Source organism: Stegastes partitus, unplaced genomic scaffold, assembly GCF_000690725.1.
Source record: "Stegastes partitus isolate 25-593 unplaced genomic scaffold, Stegastes_partitus-1.0.2 Scaffold2491, whole genome shotgun sequence".
Taxonomy (NCBI): Eukaryota; Metazoa; Chordata; class Actinopteri; family Pomacentridae; genus Stegastes; species Stegastes partitus.
In genome coordinates, this window is record NW_007580222.1 from 33009 (window position 1) to 43914 (window position 10906).

Here is a 10906-nt window from a genome sequence, read left to right on the forward strand (position 1 = left end):
AATAAAAAATCTAAATAACAACAGCGTAAGTCGCGTCGTCACGTAACGTCCCGCCGCAGGGCATTGTGGGAGATCAGCCATGACTGTTGGCGGCAGTTTGTTTTGGTGCCGGTGCGTCAACTGTCTACCTGCGTCTCTCCTCCGTGGCTCCTCCGCGGCTCCTCCGCGGCTCTCAGGCTTCAATGGGGGGCAGAAACTGCTGCGTTAAGTACTGCCGCTGCCGGTCCCACGACCACCACGGCAGGAAAATCCCCAACGGACTGACCTTCCACTGTTTCCCCGCCTGGAGGACCAACGAAGGCGGCCACATATCGGAGCTGACCAAGCGGCGGAGGGCGGCTTGGGTGGCCGCCGTCGGCCGGAGCAGCATCACTTTCGACAGCATCCCGTCCTCCATGAGAGTGTGCTCCCGGCATTTCCACTCCGGTGAGTTCAAACCAAACAACCTGCTGCTTTGTGTTCATAACATGTCATCCATCAGTCTTAACTCAGACTGTTGTTGATGAAGTCTTTAAGGGAAAATGTGAAAATACTAATGAGAAAGAGGGAAGGAGTTCATATTTACAGCTTTTGATCAACTAGTTTTTATTTATTAATTCACTTTAAATCAAAACTGTGAAAAGCAGAACTCCCTGCAACTTGTTTTTTATTTGTTGTTAACAGCCTGAGTTTTATTTTCATTATCTATAAACTTATTGAACGCATTTTAAAATACTGAAAACAATCTGAGCTGTTTCGAGGTCGGGTCTGTTTTTAAACAGCCACAAATTTTAATAAAGAAGCAATTTTTTTTTTAAAATACAGTGATTTACAAAAGCATACCTCTGTAATAAAACCACTTAACTAAGACCTAACTTCAAGACCTTTTTAGAAAATTGGTCAAAAAAAGAAAAAAGATTGCATATAGTGCAGTGAAAAATGAACAAATGGTGTTCACTGAAAATGTAAAAGAAAAAAAAAAAAAATAATAATAATGATTTAAAAAAACAATGTCCTTTTCAGATAGATCAATGATTCAAGTGAGACAGCATTTAATTCTAAGAAATCGTACGAAAAAGCAGATTTTTGTCACCAACGTACTGTGAATGTGGTCAAATTCTCAGCATTTTTTTGGACCAGTTTTCCAAAAAGGTGTTGAAGTCTTTTATTATTATTGTGATTAAAATAAAAATGTGAACTGAGGCGATAATTTAAAGTAACAAACAATAATATACACACAGAACCGATCCACTGGGAAAATGGGAAACCTGTTGTTTTCAGCTTCAGAGGACAAATAAAACCAACAAATGAACCCGCTGTGAATTCAAATAATGACCTCATGTGATAAATCAGTCTTCAGGTGAAAGATCAGTGGATCAGCTGACAGTTACACCTCAACATAAGCTGAATATCTTTGGGTTTTGCTGCTTGTTGGTCAAAATGAGACATTTGATGATTTAATGAGCATTTTTTTCTCATTTTTGTTGTACATTTAACAATCACTGGATTAGTTTCAGCTCTAAAATCTCGACCACACAGGATCCCCCGCTGCGTCTAAGCTGAACAGCTTGTCCTTTTACAGGTAGACCAGCGTATGAGATGCTGGAGTCAGATCCGGACTGGGTTCCATCTCTAAACCTGGGTCATCATGACAGACACCTGAGACGGGCCGAGTGTCTTCCACAGACACAGAAACAAAAACAAACGTCAGAGAAGAGACCGGCGGAGACCTCAGAAGCTCCTCAGACACGATCAGAGGCAGCAGGAGGTCAGAATATCAACAAGTTTGTGTTAAACTCATGAATTTTGACCAGAGACCGTTAAGTGTCACAAGAGTGTTTGTCATGGTGGTCGTTGTAGATAAACTCCCACAGTTCTGTCTTCTGGTCTACATAAACTGCATGGAGCCCTTTAATGGTATCGAAAGCAAATTCACCAGCAGCCAGAAGATTGTTTCAAACACTTCCTAATGTTTTGAAATGTATATTAAGTATAAAACCATATTAACAAAGGACTCCTGACAATATTAGTGAAAAATATTCTGTACATTGTGTGGCTAAGAACATTTTTAAGCGGGTTACCAAATTGCGCCTCTACTTGCAAAAGGTCACAATTTTCAAACCTGTTAAAACAAGAGTGGAGTATTTGGGAATCCTCAAACAAGTAATTTGACGATTGAAGTGTTTTTCAGACTTGTTTCCATCTCTACACCCGGATCACGATGAAGGAGACTCCAGATGGGCCGAGCGCCTCTCGATATCAAAGAAGAAGCAGATGAAAAGAAAAAGGATTGAAATGGAACCGACGGAGACGTTCACATCTCCTCAGATACAGTCAGAGGCAGCAGAAGGTCAGAATATCAAAAATAGCCAACATAAAATCTGTTCCTTCCATTTCAAGCCTTCAGAATCTCTGCTTGTTCCACTGAGACGACAGTGAGTCTGATGTTTCCTGTTTCTACTGTCAGTCAGAGCTAAAGTACATTTTCTGTCCATGTTCTCCATTTTGCAGCAAACAAACGTGTTCCAGGTCAAATATGCACATAGAAAAACTACTGTGTTTTATTATTTTAACGATTAATTGATTGTTTATTCTTAATGTAGACGACTGCTGGTTAAGAAAACTGTTTGAACTGTGCATCCCTGGATTCAAGTTAAACCGATCATCAGCCTGAACTGATCTCTGTTCTGTAAACTCTGCTGCAGGTTTCCGAAAGCCGTCGGTTCCTCCCTGGAGGGAAGTTAAATCTGTGCTGCAGTCGCTCCTTCAGACCAACACCACCGTCAGTAAGAAGCCCGAAGACGAGACTCAGGACCGTCCTGCCGCAGACGAGGAGCTCAGCTTCAGAGTACGACTGAATCAACATCTGCACTCAGCTCACCTGTAGCGTTCACAGCTTGACTAACGTGACGTGATGTTTCAGGACTTCTTCAGAGACACTCTGGAGGCGTCGCTGGAGGCCTCCATCAGGTCCAGAGCTCAGGCCAAGACGGCGTCCTCCACCTCCGAGCTCACCGTGGAGCTGAACTTCAAAGTTCCACGTCTGAAGGAGAAGTCTGACGCCTGTGAGGCCTCCTCCTCCTCCTCCTCCTCCTCCTCCTCCTCCTCCTCCTCGCCTCCCGCTCCCTCCTCGTCCTCCTGTTTAAACTGTGTCCGGCTGCAGAGGAGAGTCGAGGAGCTGAAGGACAAGTTGTGTCAGTTTACAGGAGAACAGGAGGACATGGAGGCTTCACCGGCTGTGATCCAACCCGACCAGAACCCTGAGACGATCCCCAAAGTAGAAGAGGAGGCGCCTGAATGTAAGTTTAGCAAAAATGAAGCTTCTGCTAGTTTTTTTTTCCACCTGAGAAAATGTTATTTATTTAGAGGATTTAACTGCAGATTTCCTTTTCCTCCTGTCTTGTGTTTCATCACTTTCTGGTCATTTTGTGTCTCATGTTACATGTCTTTCTAGTTTTCAGTGACTTGTTTTGTCTCTCTGTAGCCACGTCATCACTTCTTCCAGTCTTTGTAGTAGTTTTGTGTCACTTTTTGACTGTTTTTGTTTTATTTTTGTGTCTTTGTAGTTGTTCTGTGTCACTTTCTGGCCATTTTGTGTTTAGTTTTTGAATCTTTTTACTTGTTTTGTGTTACATTTTGCTGTTTCGTGTTTTTGTAGTTTTGTCTCACATTCTGGCTGCTTTGATTCTTATCTCCAAGTTTTTGTAGTTTCTTTGGGTCAGTTTTGGTCCGTTCAGCACCTTGTTTCTGAGTCTTTGTAGTTGTTCTGCATTGCTGTAGTTACTCTGAATCCTTCTGGTCGTTTGATGCGTCGTTTTGGTCGTTCACTTTGTCTCTGCAGTTGTTTTGTTGTGGCTTTTTGTCCTTCCTTGTTGTCTTATAGAGAATGTATGCTTACGTACAATTACTCAAACTGATAATCAGTTATCAAAACAACTAATTTATGACCTGTTTTAGCTTCAGAACATGTTTCAGTTAGTTTATGGTCAGTTTTCTGCAGACGTTTAATGTGTGTGTCGGTCCTTGCAGGGTCGGAACTGCTCTCACCTGATCGGGTCGCTCACCATGACGACGACAGCGAGTCGAGTCCGTCGGACCTCAATCGTTCGCCGCAATCGACCGGTTGCTTCAGGAAGGAGTGGCTCACAATGTTCTCGTTCCTGCGCTACTCGCCAAGCCTCGACACCATGTGGTGCCACGTGTGCCGCCTCTTCGCCGCCTCCTGCTACCGCAAAATATCTCTGATCAAAGGCTCCAGAGCGTTCAAGATCAATCGCATCAGGAAACACAGCAACAGCACCTACCACAAGGAGAACCAGGAGCGCTACGACGAGCAGATCGGACACTCGTCTACACCAACCCGCCGTTTATTTCCATCAGGTTTCTACTCGACGTCCCTTTGAGGAGCTGGTAGGAGCTGCTGAAACAACCGATCTGGTCGGTAACACCGGGGATCGATCGATTTATCCTGGCCGATATTTGCGATTATCTGTATTTTTATTCACCGATTATTGATAAATGCGCTGCTTCAGGTCCGATGCAGTCTCCTCTCTCTGACTTTAGTCACTTTGTGGTTTAAGAAACGTCTCTCAAGCAGCAAACACTGAACTAGAAACACAAACCAGGAAGTTCTCACGGTGGCTAAGGCTACGCTAGCGGCTAAGTTAGCAGGCAGCCTCAGATTAACCTGAAACAGAGTCTGGAAAACAAGATTAACATTAAGATATGGAGCTTAGTGGGCAATGAAAGTGATAAAATATTAATAAAATAGAAATGAACAGCAGTGGATCCCTCATAAACAGAGCAGAGCGTCCTGGTTTATTGACTTCTGTTTTACATACTCACTTACAGTCGCTCTTATTAATGAAGAAGCCGAGTGATGAATGACAGGTTCTCTGATATCACGTGCTGCTAAAACATGACATTTATTCTCTACTGGTTTCGTTTATCGGCCTTTCTCGTGCACCAATAATCAGTATCGGCCCAGAAAACCCATATCAGTCGATCCCCGGGTAACACACTAAAAGGTAACGCTGCCAAACCACTATTTTCATTTTCGATTGTTACCACAAACTGCCTCGTCAGCTTCGTGTTGACAGACTCAAGCTGAGATACTTACCTTTACTCCAGCTGGTAAAGTGCTGCAGAAGCTGCTGCCTTCACTCAGCTGTGGCTTCGCTGGAGCTTCTCGTTCTTGTTAAACTTATCTACGTTAAACAGATGGACTTCTACACCGTTTGTAAGAATTATTTAGAAGCATTAAAGCACTGTGATTAAAAACAAAAAAAACACTATTGTAAAGTGATCCACGATCCACGTCTCAGCGTTTATTTTCTGACTTGTTTCTGTGTTTTTCTGATTTACGACAGTTTCTCGACCTTTTCTTGCCTCAGACTGTATTTTTTCAAACTGCTATCAAATGTTATTTTTTTTACAGACATACTTTTAAATATGTTTTATAGTTTTGTATTTTGAAATAAATCAAACATAAAAATATTACAACCAACAAATCTTCCAGGATCTCGTTTGTGTCTCTCGTTTGCATTTTGTGTCGCTGTTGGAGGTGAAACATGGAGAGCTGTGGCCGTGAAGGGATGCACAGCAACTCACAAGATGAACTCTACTAGATTTATGTGCATTCTTTATTTTTTCCCCCCAAAACAGAAAATCAAACAGTTTGAGAAACACCATGCTGGAAACAAGCAGCCACGAGGTTAAAATTGGGGATATTTTGAATGAAGTTTGGTGCTACAGAAGTCTGTGCAGCCACACAAGAACTAAATAAATCAAGTCCACAATCAGGAGTGTTTTGAACAAATCTGAGTGCTACAGAAATCTATAAAGGGTTTTGCAATATCGGCTGAAACAACAGGATTTACCCTGAATAAAATGGAGTCTAAAATTAGCAAAGTTTTGAATGAAGTCTGGTGCTGTAGACGTCTGAGCGCCACACAAGACGTGAACAAAGTCAAGTCTAAAATTTGGAATATTTTGAATGAAGTCTGGTGCAATAGATGTTTGTACAGCAGCGTGAGTTCGTGTTTTCCAAAATGTTGTGGTCATTTTGTGTTTTTGTAGTCGTGTTGCGTTATAGCCATTTGTGTCTGTTTTTGTGGTTGTTTTGTGTCTTTTTATGGCCGTTTGAAGTCTATTTGAGTTCATTTTGTGTGTCTTTGTGCTCATTTTCCTTTTTGTTTGTGGTCGTTTTTTGTATCTTTGTGGTTGTTTTGTGTGTCTATGTGGTCATTTTGTGTTTCTGTGGTTGTTTTGTATCTCTTTGTGGGAGTTTGAAGTCTATTTGTTCTGGTTTTGTGTCTCCTTGTTTTTGTTTTGTGCCTCTTTGTGGTAGTTTTCTGACTCTGTGGTTGTTTTGTGTGTTTTTTGGAATCATTTTCTGTCTCTTTTTGGTCATTTTGTGTTTCTGTGGTTGTTTTGTGTCTTTTTGTCGGCATGTGAAATCTGTTTTAGTTCATTTTGTGTGTCTCCTTTTTGTTTTGTTTGTCTTTGTGGACATTTTGTGTCTGTGTGGTTGTTTAGTCTCTGTTTTGTGTCTGTTTTCTGTAGATATTTAGTATTTGTGTGGTTGTATTGTGTCTCTGTGGTTGTTTGAAGTCTATTTGAGTTCATTTTGTGTCTTTATTTTTGTTTTGTGTGACTTTGTGGTTGTTTTGTTTGTGTCGATGTGGTCATTTTGTGTCTCTTTGTAATCCCTTTATCTTTTGTTCATCTTATATCTTCTAGTTTTGTGTGTTTTTTGTGTGTCTTCTAATAAAACGTGTAGTTCATCAGTGTGTGTGTCCTTCAGTACGTGTTGACCAGAGTTGTGTGTCTGTGAGGACTTAACACGTATCTAAGTGTTAAAGTGAAGTTGTGTGTGTGAACTTTCGGTCCTGTGTGTGTCTGACTGAGTCTCTGGTGAACCGTGAGGAGGAGCCGGAGCCTCCCGGGCCGCCTCCCGCGGCTCCCTGCCCGGCCTCCGTCCTCCCTCACCGGCCTGCAGCCTCCAAATTCAGCCGGTTAACTTTAATTTTTGCGCAGCTGCTTTCTTCCGTGTTTCCATGTCATTTCCTGTGATAAAACATGGTGGTCACAGCTCGAGCAGGCGACTGAGTCGCTGCGAAAATTGACGCCAAACTTTGCATCTCCGGAGCCCTGCGGCCGGGGCTCGGAGCTCGGCGGCCGGGCCGGGGCGACGCGGAGCCGGGCTTCAGCCGGGGCACGGGGTCGGTGTCCCCGCCGCGTCTCCGCACCAGGTGGGTCCGTGTCGGTGGCCACTGTGGCCAGTGAAAATGGCTTCCGAAAACAGCAGGCAGATTGCCAGTTGCCTGCAGACCGACGCGGAGCTGAGAAATCGTGGCGCAGATCTGAGCTCCGCCGCAAACTGACGATAATCCGCTGATCGGCGCCGTTAGGCGGCGGCGGCTGAAGCGCAAAGTTAGCGGCAAGTTGAGTTTAGCGCCACAGAAGTGTTTTAAGGCTCCGAGAGAGAAAAGAGAGAAGAGAGTCCAGCAGGATGCAGAGTTTGTGTCCGGAACAGTGAATGTGTGTCATTAGCTCAGAATGTGGAGGTTTTACCATAAATATCATAAATAAGCCTAAAATAAGAAGATTAGAGGTGATTAGACACAAACAGCTGGTTTATATGTACATAAAAATAATACTAAAGTCATCTGTGTTTATTATAAGAACAGAAAATATACTGAATTAACCAGAATATTTAGATTTTTACAATAAATATATTTAATAAAGCCAAAATAAGCAGATTAACAGAACACAGACAGCTGGGTTTATATTTATAGAACACTACAGTCATCTCTGTTTATTCTGAGAAGAGAAAATTTATTGAATTAACCCAGAATGAGGAGATTTTACTAAAAATAAAATTATAAACCAAGAATGTGTTTATTACACATTCAGCTGGATGTGTGTTCTAAAACACTGGAGTTTTCTCTGTTTATTATCAACACTGAAAATATTAAATATATTTGGACCCAGAATAGTTTGAGTTTACAAAAAATATATTTAATATACCAAGAAAATAATGAACATACGGAACACAGAGAGTTTGGTTTATATTTATAATAAAACTAAAGTTGTCTGTTTATCATAAAAACAGAAAATATATTTAATTATCTCATCATGTGAATTTATTTTATTAAAACTACAATATAGAGATGACATAGAACACTGACAACTGGGTTTATAATAAACACTGAAATCATCTTTGTCTATGATCAGACAGACAATGTATTTAATAAACCACAAATATGTTGAACGTACAGATCACAGACAGCTGGGTTTATATTTATTTATTTACATTTAAAGAAAAATATATTTAATTAAAACTACATATAAAGATTATAAAGAACATCAAGATTTATTTCTATAGATGTTTAAAATAATCTGAGTTGACCAAAGTGCCGAAAACATCAACAGTCAGGCAGCAACAAAGTGATGTCAAAATATCAAGATGGGATAAAACTAATAAAATCAAATAGTAGAGCAAAATAAAATAGAATAAAATACGACTTGTAGGCATTATGAATAATGACAACACCCTAAAGCCATTTCTGTCTATTATCAGAGTAGGAGGGAAAAAATAATGGAGATTATATAGAACACATCCAGCTGGATTTCAAACACTGCATCACTTAAAGCTGCTGATGTTCTGTTTTCAAATATAAATATCAGATGTGAACAGAATGAAAGCTCTGCTGTAGATAATGAGTCACTTCTGGGCCGTGCAGCAGAACAGAACTCAGGTCCGGCTGCTCAGATGTGACTTCTTGCTGCTTTTGTTTGACTCCACGTTTGCGGCACATGAAAGTCTGACCAGGATGTTTAGTTGTTTGTTTAGTTGTTTGCGGTTCGTTAACTAACAGCCTTTTGTTCCTCAGACGGTTGAGACGAGGACGACCTGCTGCATCTCCACCAACATGGTTCCATCATGAGCGAGCAGCCGCTGGACCTCTGGTGTAAGATCCACGTTCTCCTGCAGAAAACAGACATTTAACCATTTAGAAATGAAGCAGATTGTTATACGACAGGAGTTTGTTTGGCATCATAAACCATGACTGTTAATTCAATGAGAAACTGCAACTAGTGGCAGTAGTAATGTTAACACACACCGGTAAAAAAAAAACACTAAATAATATAATAATAAACACTAAGTAATTTTGACCTAATAAAACTAGCTTTAGTATATATAAAACTCATGATAGCATAGAAAACTAATGGTAACATAATAAAGCTAGCTTTAATATAAATAAAACTAAAGATGACAGATGAAAACTAATGTTAACATAATAAAACTAGCTTTAACATATAAGTAAGATTAATGATAGCATAGAAAACTAATGTTAGCAGAATAAAGTTAGCTTTAGCATAAATAAAACTCATGATAACATAGAAAACTAATGTTAGCATAATAAAACTAGCATTAGCGTAAAGAAACAAAAGATAGCAGAGAAAGCTAATGTTAACATAATAAAACTAGCTTTAGCATAAATGCGATTAATGATAGCATATAAGACTAATGTTAGCAGAATAAAACTAGCATTAGCATAAAGAAACTAAAGATAGCAGAGAAAACTATCATTAGCATAATAAAACTAGCTTTAGCATGAATCAAACTAAAGATAGCAGAGAAAACTAATGTTAGCATAATACTACTAGCTTTAGCATGAATAAAACTAAAGATAACAGAGAAAGCTTATGTCAACATAATAAAATTAGCTTTAGTATGAATAAAATTAATAACAGAGAAAACTAATGTTAGCATAATAAAACTAGCATTAGCATAATAAAACTAGCTTTAGCATGAATCAAACTAAAGATAGCAGAGAAAACTAATGTTAGCATAATTAAACTAGCATTAGCATAAATAAAAGTAATGATAGCAGAGAAGACTAGAATAAATAAAATGTATGTTGGGATAAAAGATTTGAAAAAATAAAAGCGGTGACAGCATAAAAACTGTTCTTTAAAATAAATAAAAGTAATGATGCCATAAAAACTGTTCTTTAGAAGAAATAAAAGTGTTGATGGCACAAAAAACTGTTCTTTCTGAAACCAAAATATTGTTTTTTGTGCTTAAAGACCCTTTAAAGAGAGATTACTTCATCCTCCAAATGAATACTAATACGTTACTGACCTCTTGTGTCCTCCAGTCTGTGAGGACTGTCAGGACTATTTCCAGAAGGAGTGTCCGTCCCACGGGCCCCCGCTGTTCGTCCCCGACACCCCCGTGACTCCGGGGACGGCCAACAGGGCGGCGCTCACCGTCCCATCCGGCCTGGAGGTCTTCACCGAGGGGGACGAGGTGGACGTTCGCTGTCTGGATGCGACCATCCCGAAGGGGGCGCTGTTCGGTCCCTACGAGGGGGAGCTGGTGTCCAAAGACAAATCCTCCGGCTTCTTCTCCTGGATCGTGAGTTCCACCAGCCTGAGCGCAGATCAAACAGGTTTTTAAACATGTTCATGTCTCCATCAGCTTCCTGTCTCTGTTTTCTGTTTCAGGTTGTCGATGCAAGCAACACGTATCAGTCCATCGATGGCAGCGATGAGACCAAAGCCAACTGGATGAGGTTTGATTCATTTACCATCAAAAGCTCAGAATCCACACTGATACACATCATAAAGAAGATAAAGTGCACTGTTGTATTAGAAAAGATGGCCGAGGATGGAGTTTGGTATCATTTTATCATCTGTTTGAGCCCCTTTGTGCTGCTTCATGCTCAGACGTCCTTTTTATTTTCCTCTCAGTGCAGAAACAAAATGTTCTCTTGAATGATGTGGCTGATATTTAAGAATCCAGCTTCTTCTAAACCCTTTAAAACCACAACTGGTCGTTTAAATTGTGGATTTAGCTGAATGACATGAAAAGAAACAAACAATATGCAGTTAATTCAACTTTTTTAGTAGTTTG

At 40.4% G+C, this 10906-nt stretch overlaps 2 protein-coding genes across 2 annotated transcripts; both read left to right on the top strand.

Moving 5' to 3' along the window:
• The first annotated feature begins 97 nt into the window (after positions 1-97).
• On the top strand, positions 98-3026 carry LOC103375174 (uncharacterized). The gene is made up of 6 exons (XM_008305380.1): positions 98-426; positions 1562-1747; positions 2171-2329; positions 2685-2827; positions 2903-2971; positions 3015-3026. The coding sequence occupies exons 1-6, from the start codon at positions 183-185 to the stop codon at positions 3024-3026; spliced, it is 813 nt and encodes a 270-aa protein (XP_008303602.1). The 5' UTR covers positions 98-182.
• Positions 3027-7129: 4103 nt separating this feature from the next.
• On the top strand, positions 7130-10670 carry LOC103375175 (PR domain-containing protein 11-like; the record flags this gene model as incomplete). Its single annotated transcript, XM_008305381.1, has 4 exons — positions 7130-7232; positions 8877-8954; positions 10149-10408; positions 10498-10670. Coding segments are annotated over exons 2-4 (461 nt in total), but the record flags the coding sequence as incomplete, so codon positions are not given.
• Between the last annotated feature and the right edge of the window lie 236 nt (positions 10671-10906).